This window comes from Schistocerca cancellata, chromosome 1, assembly GCF_023864275.1.
Source record: "Schistocerca cancellata isolate TAMUIC-IGC-003103 chromosome 1, iqSchCanc2.1, whole genome shotgun sequence".
Lineage (NCBI taxonomy): Eukaryota > Metazoa > Arthropoda > Insecta > Orthoptera > Acrididae > Schistocerca > Schistocerca cancellata.
In genome coordinates, this window is record NC_064626.1 from 453,410,345 (window position 1) to 453,429,076 (window position 18,732).

Sequence of the window (18,732 nt, forward strand, 5' to 3'; positions counted from 1 at the left end):
TTTTAACATTTCCTGTAACAAAGTGTTTGAAGTCATGCTGGTACGTTCTGTTGCTGTGTGTTTCCATTCCATGATTAATGTGATTTGAAGAGAAATAATAAAATGAGCTCTAACATGGAAAGTAAGCGTTTGCGGACACATGTGCACATAACATATTTTCTTTCTTTGTGTGTGAGGAATGTTTCCTGAAAGTTTGGCCGTACCTTTTTGTAACACCCGGTATATAATCAAGGACATGGTATAACTATCCCAAACATTTAAAAACAAGTTGTAAACTGGGAAGTTCAGGGATCTGCAACAGATGTTGCCACTGTTGAAGGAAGAGAATAGAGCATTCTTCAAAGCATTAATCAATTAAAATTGTTCTCTGTTCTTTAAAGGTAAAATTAAGGCATAAAAATAATTAATGATATGATAATGCACTTATACAATATTAATATTAAAAAGTAACAAAAAACTTAACTTTGTAGGAAACTTCTGATAGAACGCAAATACTTCTGGATTAAAGGTGATCATGCACAAAAAAGGAGAAGTGTTGAGTCATTGACACACACACACACACACACACACACACACACACACACACACACACACACACACACACACATTGCATCAGCCAAATGCACAACGCCAGTGCAGCATTTCAGCAGGGCAATTATGGGGGCGATGGATGTGTTGCACTATCTGCACAGTTCAGAGAAGCTGGTAGTGGAGGGAAGGGGATCTTCATGACCTGGGCCGGGAAGTGGCCACTGAAACTGACCATGATGTCTCAGCAGGTGGAAAACTTTAATCTTGGCAACAGTTTGGCAGTGGCCATTAATCTTGGTAGATAGCAGGTTGGTGACAACTACACCGCCCCCTCCCTCCCAACCTCTTTCATTTCAGAGTAGCACTTGCACCCTATGTCCTCAATTATTTGATGGATGTATTCTGATGTTTGCCTTTCCCTGCATTTTTTACCCTCTACAGCTCCCTCTAGTACCATGGATATTATTCCTTGATGCTGTAACACGTGTCCTATCATCCTGTCCCTTTTTCTTTCCTGTGTTTTCCATATGTTCCTTTCTTCACCAACTGTGCGGAGAATCTCTTCATTCCTTATCTTATCAGTCCGCTGATTTTCAAAGTTCTTCTATAGCACCACATCTCAAATGCTTTGTTTTTCTTCTGTTCTAGTTTTGCCTCAATGCATGATTCAATACCATACGTTTCCGTGCTCCAAACATACATTCCCAGAAATTTTTTTCTCATATTAAGGCCCAAGTCTGATACCAGTAGATTTCTTTTGGCCATGAATGGTCTCTTTGCCTGTGCTTGTCTGCTTTTTTTATGTTAAGTTTCTCGCTAGGCTTATTACTTTCGTCTTTTTGTGGTTTACTCTCAATCCACATTCTGTACTCATTAGACAGTTCATTCCATTCGATAGATCCTGTAATTCTTCTTCACTTTCACTTATGACAGCACTGTCATCAGTTAATCTTATTACGGATAACCTTTCACCCTATGGATATCCTTTCACTCTCAATTTTAATTGCACTCTTGAACCTTTTTTTTTTTTACTCCGTCATCGCTTGTTTTATGTATACATTGAACAGAAGGGGCAAGAGACTGTGTCCCTGTCTTACATTCCTTTTAATCAAAGCATTCATTCTTGGTCTTCCAATCTTAGTGTTCCCTCTCAATAATTGCATATATTGCATATAATTAGGTCTTGCCCCATGGATTACTCCTGTTCTTCTCAAAATTTCAAACATCTTGCACCATTTCACACTGCTGAATGTTTTTCCTTGAATGACAAATCCTATGAGCATATCTTGATTTTACATCAGTCTTGCTTCCATTATCAAGTGCAAAGTTAGAACTGTCTCTCTGGTGCTTTTACCTTTCCTAAAGTCAAAACTGATTAGCATCCAACAGATCCTCAATTTTCTTTTCCATTCTTCTGTATATTATTTCTGTCAGCAGCTTGGATGCATGATATGTTAAGCTGATTGTGTGATAGTTTCTGCACCTAGGCTGTCACATTCCCCAATGATTTTCGAAATTCTCACAGAATGTTATCTATCCCTTCTGCTTTACTTGCTCTCTAGCATTCTAGAGCTCTTTTAAATTTTGACTCTAATACTGGATCCCTTATGTGTTCCTCATCAACTTTAGTTTCTTCTTCTATCAATTCATCAGACAAGCCCTCCCCATTGAGGCCTTCAATGTACTCTTTCCACTAATGCAGACTTTCCTCTGCATTTAAGAGTGAAATTGACATTACATTGTTAATGTTATCACTCATGCTTTTAATTTTATTGATCATCATTCTGACTTTTCTATACGCTGTATTAACCTTTCTGATGATCACTTCTTTTTCGATTTCTTCACATTTTTCCTGCTGTACTTTCACCTTGGCTGCCCTGCACTTTTATTTATTCATTCCTCCTGTCATTGATCAATTGAAGTATTTCTTCTGTTACCCAAGGTTTCTCCAGAGTTACCTTCCTTGTACCTATGTCTGACCATTCAACATCTGTGACTGGCTTTTTTATAGATGTCCATTTCCCTTCAACTGAACTGCCTACTGTGATAGGGAAAAATCACAGTATCCACATCCTTAGCAAACTTCAAATGCAACACTTCCTTCCACACTGATTCCTCTGTATGATTCTCTTAAACCTCAGTCTACTCTTCATCATTCCTAAATTGTGACCTGAGTCTACATCTACTCCTGGGTATCCCTTAATCTCCAATGCATGATTTCAGGATAAGTGTGGCCATGATGTAATCTGGCTGAAATCTTTCTGTTTCTCTGGGTCTTTTCCACATACACAACATCCTCTTGCACTCCCTGAACAAATTATTCACTATCACCATCCACAGTTTATTGCAAAACTCAATTAGTTTTTCTTCTTTCTCATTCCTGCTATCTAACCCTTTCTTCTGGTACTTCCCTACAACTGCATTCCAGTCCCCCATGATAATTTTCATCTCCATTTACATATTTAATTACCTATGCAATATCCCTATATACTTTCTCTCTCTGTCTTTCTCTCAAATTCTGCTTGTGACATTGGCACATACACCTAAACTATTGATGTTGGAACTGGTTTGATGCTAAATCTGGACAAACCTTGCTACTGAACAGTAGCTCACTTTCTGCCACGCTTTCCTATTCACAATCACTCCTACTCTCATAACAGCATTTTCTGCTGTTGTTGTTATTACCCTAAATTCCTCAAAACGAAAATCCTTATTTTCTTTCAATTTTACTTCACTGAACCCACTACAGCCCATTGACTCTTTGTATTTCAATTTTCAGGCTTTCTAGCTTTCTTACTATGTTCAAACATCTGACATTCCATGCTCTGAGTCATGCAAAGGGTCCCTACATTGGTTATTCCATTTTTCTCTCACAGTCATCTCCCCTTGGCAGTTCCCTCCTGGAGATCTCAATGGGAGAGAAATCCCAGAATCTTACGACACTTTTTCAGCTATGGGCCACATGTCCTGTGGATACACATCATGTGTCTTTAATGCAGTGGTTTCCACTGCCTTCTGCATCTTCATGCCATTAATCACTGTATTTTTGAGGCAGTTTCCCAACCCAGAGGCAAGAGAGTGTTCCGAGCAACTGTCTGCTCCTGCATTCTTTTTGACAATGCCGTTGGTAATGTGTGGGTGCCTCCTTCTGCCAGAAGTCTTTGGCTGCTATTGTTGATGATCTTTATACAAAATTTAATCAGCTGTTGGTCTGAGTCCGGGACCCATGATATTTTGTTTACTAATCAAAGGTGCTACCCCTAGACCACAGGTTCAGCGATGGTGGTCATACTGAAATAAAAAGCTGTGACTCTGTCACGGGCTTACCTAACCCATCATAGGCCAGACCATCTATGGAAGCAGTCATGTCATATATCAACTCTGTTGCAAACATACAACAGAGTTGGTATATGTCGACCAGGGTGAATGGTCATCACCAAACTGCTGTCAAGAACAAAGTTGATTGCCTGGTCACACAACATGCAGCTCAGCATAACATGCTCAATTTCAATTTCAATAGCTGCTTCACAACCTGGGCCATATGGATCCTTCCCTCCACCACCACCTTCTCTGAACTACACAGATGGGACTTATCCACGCAACATCTCCTTCTCTCCCATAATTGCCCTGGCCTCAATCTCTGGTAACTCATTGTCCATGAACCCTCCAGCCAACAGTTTCCCTTTCCTCTGTTCAGTCACCCTCTCACAAATTCATGTCCCGATATCACCTTCAGCATGTGCCACTCCACACTGGCTTCAACATCCAATGTTCGTATTTACCTCATTTTTCTTAATAAATGTATGGCACTTAACATATTCTACATTTTTTCCTATAAAATATTACTTTTTATTCATAAGAGGAATTAAATTTTAAAATGCCACAACAATGGGAATCTCACCGGGATTCTAACAACACAGTCCATGATACAACTGCCTGCCAGGCCAGTTTGCCACGAAACGTGAACAGTGCTAAACCTTGGTAGAGGTAGACTCACAGCATTCAACGGAACAACAGGCATGTGACATTACTTAAGAACATCATTTAATATGTATTATAATGTGACTGGTTCCTCTAACAGATTAACTGGTAAAATTAGGGATTCATAATATTCCCCAACCTGAACTTCTTGTACTTGATGTATGACAATGGTATCAGTGCATTCAACTTGCCCACTGCCTTACAAGAAGCATCTGGTAGTGCTTTCCTAACTCACAACCAAACTGTCATCTTCAACCTAACTTAGAACTTGGGCTGCATTTCACTACAGGTTGGTCTGTCATCACAAACTCCATTCCAAAAAAAATACAGATGGACTATTCCATGCCAACTGATCTAATTTCGAAAAAGTTCCTGCATGATCGTGACAAATTTTGATGAAATTTTGTGTGAGGATTCGCACATGTTCCCAATAAACATTGGTAAAGTTTTACTCATCATCATCATTTAAGACTGATTATGCCTTTCAGCGTTCAGTCTGGAGCATAGCCCCCCTTATACAGTTCCTCCATGATCCCCTATTCAGTGCTAACATTGGTGCCTCTTCTGATGTTAAACCTATTACTTCAAAATCATTCTTAACCGAATCCAGGTACCTTCTCCTCGGTCTGCCCCGACTCCTCCTACCCTCTACTGCTGAATCCATGAGTCTCTTGGGTAACCTTGCTTCTCCCATGCGTGTAACATGATCCCACCATCTAAGCCTGTTCGCCCTGACTGCTACATCTATAGAGTTCATTCCCAGTTTTTCTTTGATTTCCTCATTGTGGACACCCTCCTGCCATTGTTCCCATCTACTAGTACCTGCAATCATCCTAGCTACTTTCATATCCGTAACCTCAACCTTGTTGATAAGGTAACCTGAATCCACCCAGCTTTCGCTCCCATACAACAAAGTTGGTCGAAAGATTGAACGGTGCACAGATAACTTAGTCTTGGTACTGACTTCCTTCTTGCAGAAGAGAGTAGATCATAGCTGAGCGCTCACTGCATTAGCTTTGCTACACCTCGCTTCCAGTTCTTTCACTATGTTGCCATCCTGTGAGAATATGCATCCTAAGTACTTGAAACCGTCCACCTGTTCTAACTTTGTTCATCCTACTTGGCACTCAGTCCGTTTATATTTCTTTCCCACTGACATTACTTTCGTTTTGGAGATGCTAATCTTCATACCATGGTCCTTACATTTCTGATCTAGCTCTGAAATATTACTTTGCAAACTTTCAATCGAATCTGCCATCACAACTAAGCCATCCGCATATACAAGACTGCTTATTTTGTGTTCACATATCTTAATCTCACACAGCCAGTCTATTGTTTTCAACATATGATCCATAAATAATATGAACAACAGTGGAGACAGATTGCAGCCTTGTCTTACCCCTGAAACTACTCTGAACCATGAACTCAATTTACCATCAACTCTAACTGCTGCCTGACTATCCATGTAAAGACCTTTAATTGCTTGCAAAAGTTTGCCTCCTATTCCATAATCTTGTAGAACAGACAATAACTTCCTCCTAGGAACCCGGTCATATGCCTTTTCTAGATCTATAAAGCATAGATACAATTCCCTGTTCCACTCATAACACTTCTCCATTATTTGCCGTAAGCTAAAGATCTGGTCCTGACAACCTCTAAGAGGCCTAAACCCACACTGATTTTCATCCAATTGGTCCTCAACTAATACTCGCACTTTCCTTTCAACAATACCTGAGAAGATTTTACCCACAACGCTGATTAAAGAGATACCTCTGTAGTTGTTACAATCTTTTCTGTTTCCATGTTTGAAGATTGGTGTGATTACTGCTTTTGTCCAGTCTGATGGAACCAGTCCCGACTCCCAGGCCATTTCAATTATCCTGTGTAGCCATTTAAGACCTGACATTCCACTGTATTTGATGAGTTCCGACTTAATTTCATCCACCCCAGCCGCTTTATTGCACTGCAATCTATTGACCATTTTTTCCACTTCCTCAAATGTGATCCTATTTCCATCATCATTCCTGTCCCATTGTACATCGAAATCTGAAACATTACTGATCGTATTTTCACATACATTGAGCAACTCTTCAAAATATTCCCTCCATCTGCCCAAGGCATCCACAGGATACACCAGCAGTTTTCCTAACCTGTCTAAAATACTTGTCATTTACTTCTTACCTCCCTTTCGAAGACTGCTAATTACACTCCAGAATGGTTTTCCAGCAGCTTGACCCAAAGTCTCCAACCTGTTTCCAAAGTCTTCTCACGATTTCTTCTTGGATGCTGCAATTATCTGTTTGGCTTTGTTTCTTTCTTCAACATAACTTTCTCTGTCTACCTGGGTTCTGGTATGTAGCCATTTTTGATACGCCTTCTTTTTCCTTTTACGGTCTGCCTTGACTGTATCATTCCACCAAGCTGTTTGCTTCATCCTACTTTCACACACTACTGTTCCAAGACATTCTTTAGCCACTTCTAGTACTGTGTCCCTGTACCTTGTCCATTCCTTTTCCAATGACTGTAATTGACTACATTCAACTAACTGGTACCTTTCTGAGATCGCTGTTATGTACTTGTGCCTGATTTCCTTATCCTGAAGTTTCTCCACTCTTATCCTCCTACATATGGACCTGATCTCCTGCACTTTCGGCCTCACGATCCCAATTTCACTGCAGATTAAATAATGATCAGTGTCATCAAAGAATCCCCTGAATACACGTGTGTCCCTCACAGCCTTCCTGAATTCCTGATCTGTTATTATATAGTCAATGACAGATCTGGTTCCCCTGCCTTCCCAAGTATACCGGTGAATGTTCTTATGTTTAAAAAAGAAGTTTGTGATTACTAAGCCCATACTGGCACAGAAATCCAAGAGTTGTTTCCCGTTCCTGTTGGCCTCCATATCCTCTCCAAATTTACCCATAACCTTTTCATACCCTTCTGTTCGATTTCCAATCCTGGCGTTAAAATCACCCATGAGCAGAACACTGTCCTTGTCCTTTACTCTAACAACTACATCACTGAGTGCCTCATAAAAACTATCCATCTTATCTTGATCTGTCCCTTCACAATGCGAATATACTGACACAATCCTAATTTTCTTGCCAGACACTGTCAAATCTATCCACATCAGTCGTTCGTTTACATACCTTATTGCAACTACACTGGGTTTCATTTCCTTCCTGATGTAAAGCCCTACACCCCATTGTGCTATTCCTGCTTTGACTCCTGACAGGTAGACCTTGTATTCTCCCACTTCCTCTTTTTCTCACCCCTTACCCGAATGTCACTAACAGCTAAAACGTCCAGCCCCATCTTACTTGCTGCCTCTGCCAGCTCTACCTTCTTCCCAGAGTAGCCCCCATTGATATTAATAGCTCCCCATCTCATTACCATTTGTTTGCCAAGTCGTATCTTAGGAGTCCCTGGTTTGTCAGTTAGAGGTGGGACTCCGTCACCTCCAAAGGTCCGAGGCATTTTGCTCTGATTGTTGCCAGCATCATATTTAAAGTACCAGGGAAGCAGGTTGCTAGCCTTACTTGCCCCGAGTCCCATTGGGTTTTACCCCTAACGGCTGAGGGACTAACCAGTGGATTTGGTAGTCTTTGCCGTATGAGCACAAAGGTGACCACAACTCAGAATATGTCCGAGATGCCCAGCCTTATTCCAAAGTAACTGGTATCCCGACTGTCGGGACCACTTACTTGGCCACTCATACGTTGCCCGTGGTTCATGAACTAGGACATGACTACAGGAACCCACACCATGAACCACTAAAGTTTTACTTGCAAAATATAATATTTAATGAATTATAGTCATTTGTTTGGCCCCGTAAACAACTTTAAAAAGTGAACCCCTGAGTTTTCAGCAACTTTGAGACATAATATCTCCAGAAATATTTTCTGGAAAGAAACAAAACTTGACCATCTTGTACAACTTTCTTTTCCTATCTTAAGCAAAATAATAATAATAATAATAAGAATAAAATATTTCTTGAGCAATTTTCACATGGATACTTCAAACCGAAGTCAGCTGAAAAAGTAGATGCTTTAAAAAATTTGAAGTTTAGTTTTTATATCTCCGGAAGTAACTGCAGGATAAGCCTGAAACTTTGTGCCTAACACTTACCAATACAAGGTTTTGGAATATAAAATTTCATTCTCCTGTTGCTTTCCATTAAAAATGGGGGGGGGGGGGGGGCAAAGTTGATCACTTTTGTAAAAATGACAAAAATGGTGTTTTTAGTTCACTTTTACAAAAAAGAAGCTTCCGCATTTAAAATACACTAATATTCCGCTGGTACTCAAATCTGTTATCCTTTACTGTATTCTTCAATTGTTTAGTACTCTCCAGTGAAGGTAATATCAAAAGTCTTCATAACTACCAAGTAAGAGAGAATCAGAACAACTCGCAAAATTTCAGATAAGGGGAGTCTTGTCACAGCTCCTCATGAAATATTACAGTCTGTTTTTCTGCTATGATAACTACAGAATCAAATTAGTTATAAACTTCAAAATTTAATTGTGTGTTACCTAGGTACTGGACATCATGGTAGTAAAATTGTTGTGTAACAGCTGCAATGCACATCATATAAACTGTCTTCAAGTTTTAAACCACTGTCACACAGGGTAAGTTTTCGCACAATTCATAGCAATCTGTCTGACATTTGTTTGAAAGGATTCATGTTACAGACAATTTGGAGTACAGACATCAAAAAAAGTTTTGTATCACCTCAGTTCGAAGAGTTCTGGAATCTGTACAGAAAACTGGAATAGAGGTCAACATAAACATTTCCACCCTCTTTATTGCGCATGAAAACCAACACATTGCATGTTGTACCACCATACAGCGAGACCTTCAGACATGGTGGTCCAGATTACTGTACACACTGGTACCTCCAATACCCAGTAGCACATCCTCTTGCACTGATGCATGTCTGTATTTGTTGTGGCATACTATCCACAAGTTCATCACGGCACTGTTGGTCCAGATTGTCCCACTCTTCAACGGCGATTCAATGTAGATACCTCAGAGTGGTTGGTGGGACACGTCGTCCATAAACAGCCCTTTTCAATCTATCCTAGGCATGTTCAATAGGGGTCATGTCTGGAGAACATGCTGGCCACTCTAGTCGAGCGATGTCATTATCCTGAAGGAAGACATTCACAAGATGTGCACGATGGGGACATGAATTGTCGTCCATGAAAACGAATGCCTCACCAATATGCTACTGATATGGCTGCACTATCGTTCGGAGGATGGCATTCACTTATCGTACAACCGTTGTGGCGCCTTCCATGACCACCAGCGGTGTATGTTGGCCACACATAATGCCACCTTAAAACAGCAGGGAACCTCCACACCTTGCTGCACTTGCTGGACACTGTGACTAAGGCATTCAGCCTGACTGGGTTACCTCCAAACACGTCTCCAACGATTCTCTGGTTGAAGGCATATGCCACACTCATCGGTGAAGAGAATGTGACCCAATTGTGGGTGGTCCATTCGGCATGTTGTTGGGCCCATCTGTACCGCACTGCATAATGTCGTGGTTGCAAAGATTGACCTCGCTATGGACATCGGGAGTGAAATTGTGCATCACGCAGCATATTGCACACAGCTTGAGTAATAAAATGACGTCCTGTGGCTGCACAAAAAGAATTATTCAACATGGTGGTGTTGCTGTCAGGGTTCCTCTGAGCCATAATCTGTAGGTAGCGGTCATCCACTGCAGTAGTACCACTTGGGCGGCCTGAGTGAGGAATGTCATTGACAGTTCCTGTCTCCCTATATCTCCTCCATGTCTGAACAACTTCGCTTTGGTTCACTGCAAGATGCCTGGACACCTCCCTTGTTGTGAGCCCTTCCTGGCACAGAGTAACAATGCGGATGCGATCGAACCATGGTATTGACCGTCTAGGCCTGGTTGAACTACAGACAACATGAGCTACGTACCTCCTTCCTGGTGGAAAGACTGGAACTGATTGGTTGTCGGACCCCTCCATCTAATAGGCGCTGCTCATGCATGGTTGTTTACATCTTTTGGTTGGTTCAGTGACATCTCCGAACAGTCAAAGCGGCTGTGTCTGTGACACAATATCCATGCAGGTGCATAAAGCTTATTAAACCACCCTTCTCCTCAGCGAAAGTCTCTCACTTATTTCCAATCCACCATTCTTTTTCAGGAATGCACGCAGCATACTCTCAGGGCTAGAGGTCTCATGTTAATGTATCTCTTTCTTTACTGCCACTAATTCTGGCCAGAAAAGATGATGCATCATTTAGAAATCTGTTGACCTGAATTGCTGTTTCATTAATTGGCCAAAAAATGCTGATTTTTTTCTAGTTCCTGCTACAGTATGCCCATGTTAAAGCCACTCTTCTTGTTAACACTTTATTTCATTCAATGTTTTCTTTGCTCATGAAAGCAAATTTAATGTTCTCACTGCAAAAGCGAAACAGATCAGACTTGCATTCAGGACAATATGCTTCATGAATTTTTGAAAAAGAGTGGCAAACTGGAAATATCTGAGAGATTTCTGCTGAGAAGAAGAATGCTTTAATAAGCTTTACACATCCACATGGTGCAGAAAATTCATTTTATTTGCCATCACTTGGTGACAAGTCCTGAGTTCTAGAACAGCGCTTTATTGCAGCAATTCCAGCATTCTCAGTGACATTTACATCTACATTCTGCAAACCATTTTGAGGTGCATGGCAGAGGATATATCCCATTGTACCAGTTATTAGAGTTTCTTCCTGTTCCATTCACATATGTAGTGTGGGAAGAATGACTGAATGCATCTGTGCGTGCAGTAATTGTTCTAATCTTATCCTCAAGAACATTATGTGACAATTTCATCAAGTTTAGAACACAGTCTTTCCAATCAAAATTGTTTAAAAGAGTCTGCAGTAGACTTTTTTGTAGAATTGGGCTAAAAAAAAACCATTTTTGTCATTTCTACAAAAATCATCAACTCCTTCCTCATTTTGCAGACTACTGGAGAGCAGTAGGGGAACTAAATTTTAAATTCTAAAACATTGTATTGGTAAGTCACTGTATACAAAGTTTCAGACTCATCCTGCAACTAACTACCAGAAATACAAAATGCTAACTTCTGGAGTTATAAAATGCTAAACTTCTAATTTCTTCAAGTGTCTATTTATTCGATGGACTTTGCTTCAAATTATCCATATAAAAATTGATCAAGAAATATATCTATTACTATTACTTTGCTTATGAGTGTGCAAAAAGTAGTACAAGATGGTATAGTTTTGTTGCTTTCAATAAAATATTGCCAGAGATATTATGTCTCAAAGCTGCCAAAAACTCAGCAGTGTACTTTTGATAGTTGTTCAATAGGTTACAAAATTTCAGCAAAATTTGCCATGGTCTAATAGGCACCCTCTAGATCAATTGGCATGGAATTACCTAATGAAAAGCAAATAAGGTATTGAATCTTCGTGCCAGACCGGGACTTGAACAGAGCCATCCATGTATTACTCACAAAAAGAACTCACAGCTTCACTTCTGGCAGCTCCTAATCTCCAAGCTTCACTAAGTTCTGTGAAACTTGCATGACCAGTGATACTGGAAGAAAGGATATTGCAGGAAATGGCTTTGCCATAGTCTGTGAGATGTTTCCATGGATTCGGAAAACAAATACTGTCCGTGTTCTGTGTCTGATTGTCCATGTGTGACATCACAAACCACATCACTATTATGTAAGGAGTCAAAAATCATTGTCTGTTATCTGTAGGGTCAATTGACCATCTATGTGCACATAATAAGCATTAAAACACTAGGCACAGATTTGTCTGTTACATGCTACAGCTGTTCAGAATTTACTTTGCAGTTTTGCTTAAATATAGTGCACAAGCACAGACATCATGCTATGCTACACATCAACCTGTTACCATAATCTTTATTATGAATTCACATTCGTTTGCCTCACCAACACACAAACAAATTGAGTTCCTTCAACCTAATCTGGAGCTTGGCATACACTACAGATCAGACTGTCACCACAATCTAGGTTTTAGGGGCGACAGCACGGCGTGGTGTCCATCAATTAGAAGGTAAACATGTGTGCATCAATCAGAATTAGGGCAAAAGTTATGTATTTGATTTCCCTTGCATTTTTTTTTTTTTGTAGTTTATGTATATAATATGCATCACAATACTAAGAGAATATGGGACTTCTAAATTTATCTTGCAGCTTTTGTTTTTACTGCAAAACAAACATTAAATGGGGAAAACGTGTTAAATATGGCGCGAATATAAACATTAGGCTATGCTAACAATGTCTGCTACATCAATATTTATTTGACATTCACATCCGACTCACAGTATACTCCTAGTCTAATTATTACTTTCCAACATAATCTGGATATCGGATTAGGATAAAGAGTAATCTGTCCTAACGCCAAGGTTTCAGGGGAGGAGGACGGTCCAATAACACACTCCAGCGTAGAAGTAGTCATAGTAACAAATGTATGCAATCCCAGTGGCTGTATGGAATTGGGTTTCAACGCAGGAAATAAGCATTAAATTTGAGCAAAAGAATTTTGCATATCATCAGTTTTGATTGCAACAAACGAAGTGATACGGACAATGTCTGTTTAAGTTGACAGGAATGAACATATAGTACTTAAATATTCACTCACAGTTTCACTTCCACATCGGAGAAGTTAATGTCTATGTCACTTTTCACAAATCCGCCGCATCCCAGTATTTCGTCTCCAGAGGCGCGTATCACCAATGCTAGCATGACACTGCACAGAATTCTAAACTGCATTTTTCGGCTTGTTCTTGTTGCCAAAGACGCGAATTCAGTGCCGAAAACTCTGTTCAGAAATATTTCTTTCTTACAAACTATGCTTCGATTATGCTACACGCAACAATACACTTCTGGCTATTTTTGTATTAACATTATTCTTCACAGCACACAGTTTTCACACCATCCCCATACCACTCTTCGGCCGCTCCACGTTCTCGTGTTTATCAAAGAACAGCACTTGATCAAGATACTCCTATTACTTGGTGAACAGCTGATGTTTCCAAATAAACAGCTGTGGCTGTGGGAGTGCAACAGTGCAGTTGTGCCAATAGGATTGTTTTTGAACGACGTACACAAATCTATTTGCTGACGTCGCTGAAGGATATCAATATGTTTGACATACACAATCTGAATACCACTGTAGGCTTATAAAACTAAAGTGAAGAAGACTTAGCGTTAACCATGGATTTAATTTTTGACATTGGACGAAATGGGTCCCGCTAGCCGAGAATGATTACCAATGTTGGCTAGTTTAGACGAAATTAGTCGGGGGGTGGCATGGTGTTGTGGAATATTAGTCAATTTTTGTGATGTGCTGTAATTGTTGTTTGTTGGATTTCGTTAGTTTATAACAATGGTTTAGTGTTATGTAAGTTACAAATCCCCCAAAATGCATTTCTCTATCCCTGATACGGAAGAATTCACCGACGATGGGAATTCGACGTATATGGTAATGCATATTTGTCAAAAATGCGTGTATCATTAAATTGTTTGGCGTTGCGTAATCTTCATGCACAAGTCTAGGAGTTAGTAGCGCGAGACAAACGCCTGTAATTGAAGTTTGTTATTCCGATGTAAATTATTTGTGTATTGTTTTTGTGTCATTTTTCAGGGCTACAACATACACGTGAACGGAGTGTTTCATTGTTCAGTGCGATATCGCCAGTTGCACAACCTTCATGAGCAACTGAAAAAGGAATTTGGGGTGAATAATTTACCAACATTTCCACCAAAAAAACTTCTACCATTATCATCCAGCCAGCTGGAAGAACGGCGAGCTTTATTAGAAAAATACATTCAAGCAAGTAAGATATACTATTATCTATAAGTGATGGCTTTACAACGTTTGACTTGCACATGTCATCTTCACAGCACAGAGCTGATCACATAGTTATGGCCACCAGAAAACTGTTATGCAACAAACCACTGTATACTGCTAGGAATCCACAAAGCAGTCTTATATCAATTCAAACGAGATGTGCCTCAAAATAGAAAGTTGACTTCCCTTATTTGTACCACCTCTTGCCACACTCCTTCAAGAGAGTGTCTGAAAATGCTTTGACAGTGGTATAAGCTTTTGTTTGCAGCTAGAACACAATGCATATGAACTATTTTAGCAACAAACTCACTCATGTATCAGAAATATAATCTGAGTTCTTCAGTGCTTTACCTCAGATGCTACTAGTGGGTATGTTATTATTGTTTCTCTTCTGTGTGATTAAGAAGTCATCCCACCATCCGCTTTAAACTACAGCATTATGTGAAATCTTTACATCATAGTAGCTTTGCATTGTGCATGAGATACTTTGCATGATTCACCTATTTATGAAACATCCATATTGACTTGAGCTGTGTAAAATGTATAACTGTGTGAAATTAAATGACAAATCCAGTAAGTTGTACGGATCACACTGTTTAGAAATATCATTTGGAATGAGAAATGGATGATAAAAGACATTTGCCACCTGTCACTCAATGTTTCTTTCATATGACAAGTAGTAGTCTTCTCACACATGTCAAAATTCCACTCAGAAGTTTTTCATTTATTAAATACATAATTTATTATATCACTGATACATAATGTATTATATTCTAATATATAGACCTACAGTATCAACAATGTTAAGAATAGATGTGGCCTTACTGGTGTTATTTATTTATTTATGAGTTCCATAGATCCTTGACATGAGTGTGTCACCAAGATGCAGAATTTTCAAAAATTACAAACCAGAATGATTGCAGGAGAAAGTGGTTCACAACGGGAAATTCCAGTAAACTTCTGAATAGGGAGTACTGTAACATTGTACCGACAGTTTATGTAATAAAATAAAAACAGTATGGAAAGTGATAAAAAAAGAGAGGGAGGCAAGAGAGGATGCATACAGCATCGAAGTGCATCCATCAAACAGCAGCATTGTAGCTGAAGGTGAAATAATTACTAGTATCCTCAACAACCTTTCTTTGACTGTAGTGAATCTAATTGGTTGTAAAATGATTATAGTTGAAGCCATAAACCTTTTACAAAAATCGGTGCTAGACAAAATTAGCCAGATGCATGTGAGACTGAGAACCATTTTAATTGCTAACAAGTCTTTCTAAAATTGTAGAGAAGCTGATGTGCATGAGCATAATGGATCACTTGAATAAACACAATACTCTAAATAAAAGTCAGTTTGGATTCCAAAAGAGTATTTCAACTGAGCAGGTCATTTTTTTTCTTCATTTTCTAAACAACTCCTTGAAATGATAAACAATAAAATGTAACCAGTTTGGAACTTCTGTGATCTGTCTAAAGCATTCAGGTGTGTAGATCACAAACTTCTACTTAAGAAGGCTGATCACTGTGCCTTAAATGATAATAATAATTCAACTTAAGAAGGCTGATCACTGTGGCTTAAATGATAAAGTAGGGATGCAGGCTCAGGTATATTTAAAAGACAGAAGCCAGAAGGTGGTGTTGAATAATTCTGGAGTGGCACCTGCCTGTTCCAAATGGGGCACCTTGAAAATGGGAATGTTGCTGGACTCAGTTCTTGTTCCATTACTTTTCTTAATCTTTATCAGTGTACTGCCATAGTGTATGAACCAAAAAGCTCACTTCACCTTATATGCAGATGACATAACCATTATGATTGACAAAGCACGCAACTGCAGTCTAGAGAACACTGTGACGTCTATATTCAAAGAAACTGTAGATTGGTTCACTTTCAATGGCCTTTCCCTCGATATTAACAAGTCTCACTTTATACAGTTGCACACAGCACACAAAAAAAGTTGGATGTGAGATAAAATGGGTGACAAAGTAATATTTAGAGTGGAGTCTTCCAAATTCCTGGGGTTGCATATTGACAACAACCTAAAAGGATCAGTTCGATCTGTGTAAAAAAACTGAATGCGGCAGCATTTGCTTTCACCCATTTGCATCTGTTTGTGATGTGGAAACAATCAAAGATGATTGCCTTCCATACTTCCATTCACTGGCGAAACCATTCACAAGTAAAGAAAGTTCTTATTGAGAATTATGAGTAGAGTTCACCCTAGATGCTTTTGCAGAAATTTGTTGAAACAGCTGGAGTTCCTCACCATGACATGCCAATACATTTTTTCATTTAACCCTGTGGTGCATGAATTTCACTGCAGTGGACAACTTTTAATGGTCAATTCTCTGGCAGTTTCAATGTGTCATGAGGCAGCAAATTCATGCAGGACACAACACCAGTAGGGAGTGCCCACTGCAGCCTAGGACTGATTGGAAGTGCCAAAGAAGCAACCATTAACAGCTGTCCACTGTAGTGGACACTATGCGTCATAGGGTTAAGTTCTTTGTCAACAATAATTGTACAATTTACAAAATAAATTGTGCATACCAGAACCATGATACAAAGAGTAAACATGATCTTCACAAAGATATGAAAAGCTGTCAGTGTGGTGCAGAAAGCAGTACATTATTCAAGCATAAAAGTATACAATAAACTTTCAGCTTTTGTCAAAGCAGCCACTGGGGATCTGATTAAGTTCATAAAACAGCTAATACCTTATCTTTCGGAGAACGCTTTTTATCCCTTGAAGGAATTTTTTTACTGTGTGTAATACTTTTGAACTGGGAAATTTTAAGCATTACATTGTGAAATTTTTACAGGGTGTTTGGAAATTTCAGTTACAAAATTTTCAGATGTTTGACTTTTCCATTTGTGCATGAGGAACTGAATTAGATGTGTGACGGTACAATTATTAGGTAACAGTTTGAAAGGAAACATAATGCAACATCCATTTATCATTTAAGCATGTTTGTTTGCATTAACACTTAAACATTACATTCTGTACGTACAGTGTACTGGGTTCTTTTTTGTTTTGGAATAATGTAAACACACAACATTTAAGTGTTAATACAAATATGCTTAAGTGACAAATTGATGTTTCATTGTTTCCTTTCAAGCTCTTACCTAATAATTGTGGTGCTTCATGCCTAATTCAGTGTCTCAAGCAGAAGTGGATGAGTGCCATCTAGCTCTTGTTCCATGATTAAGTGTAATCTACTTGTGAAACACTTACTGTTGTTTTCCCTCATATGCACAGCAGAGTAGTAGATGTACTAGCTTGATACAGTAAGTATCTCCAGTTTCTTAAATAGTTCTTTGCATTGAGCCCGACTACTACTTTTAATTATTATGCTTGCAACCATTTTATGTAGTTTTAATATTTTGTCCGTGTTTTCTTCCTTTGATCCCAAGAAAAGAATCTCATAGCCAAGACCTGCGTGTATATAGAAGTAGTATGTCGTCAGCAGGCATTGGTTGATACAAACTGATTTATTTCTTTTGCATATAGTCATCAAATGCTAAATGACCCATAGAACATGAAACTAACTAACTGATGACTTTTGCAAACAAAATACTGTGCATAAGGGTAATACATATTATATTTGTGTACTCATCATATTTATTTACAGAGGTTTGTACATAACGTATGGTAATTAAAATAAATGTATACTTATTTACATGATGATGGAAACCTAAGAACATAACATGCTGGTGACAATCTGTCTGCCAGAATCTTCCACTTTAACTGACAACCAATATCCATCCCTATAAACTTTTGTGTTTATGCATGTTCTGTAGTATTATCATATAGGGTTAATGTGTCAGAGTAGTTTTACCTCTTAATGCTGAACAGCATGCAGTTCATTTTTTATGTTTAGTTAATTTATTTGTCCATAGATTATTCAATGCAATAGTATCAAGCATGTCAGATACATTACAGAAATAACACATTCGTATATAAAACATTAACAGAGTAGCATAGGTTTAGGTGAGGATAGGTCAGGAAGTAGGCCATGGCCTAATGAAAGGAACCATACCAGCATTCACCTTAACAACTTGGGGAACCACGGAAAACCCAAGTCAGAATTGCCAGAGGGAGAGTAAACCCTGCGCCTCCCAAATGTGAGTGAAGTGCATTAAGACTGACATAGCCATCTTGTTTGGTATGTGATCAGAAGGGAAATCAAAACTGTTCATTTATTACATATCGCCCAATTGTAAACATCCTTGAGGGTTTCATTTGCTTTTTCTACTAGGAGTTCTGTTGTTTTAGCAGTGACTGTGATGTTGCTGTGGCCACTAAAGAGAACTTTTCCTCCCATGTCTTATACTATGTG

General features: G+C 39.0%; 2 protein-coding genes across 2 annotated transcripts in view; one reads left to right on the forward strand and one right to left on the reverse strand.

The window, feature by feature from the left end:
• The window catches only part of LOC126176795 (nodal modulator 3), a 171,573-nt gene extending 158,043 nt beyond the window's left edge, over positions 1-13,530 (reverse strand). Inside the window, exon 1 of the mRNA XM_049923975.1 lies at positions 13,183-13,530. Coding sequence (XP_049779932.1) covers positions 13,183-13,313 — 131 coding nt within the window. The 5' untranslated portion in view covers positions 13,314-13,530. The remainder of the gene's footprint in view (positions 1-13,182) is intronic.
• Positions 13,531-13,614: 84 nt separating this feature from the next.
• Positions 13,615-18,732, forward strand: part of LOC126176803 (sorting nexin-17) — a 96,181-nt gene continuing 91,063 nt past the window's right edge. The window contains exons 1-2 of the mRNA XM_049923987.1: positions 13,615-14,025; positions 14,188-14,380. Coding sequence (XP_049779944.1) covers positions 13,966-14,025; positions 14,188-14,380 — 253 coding nt within the window. The 5' untranslated portion in view covers positions 13,615-13,965. The remainder of the gene's footprint in view (positions 14,026-14,187; positions 14,381-18,732) is intronic.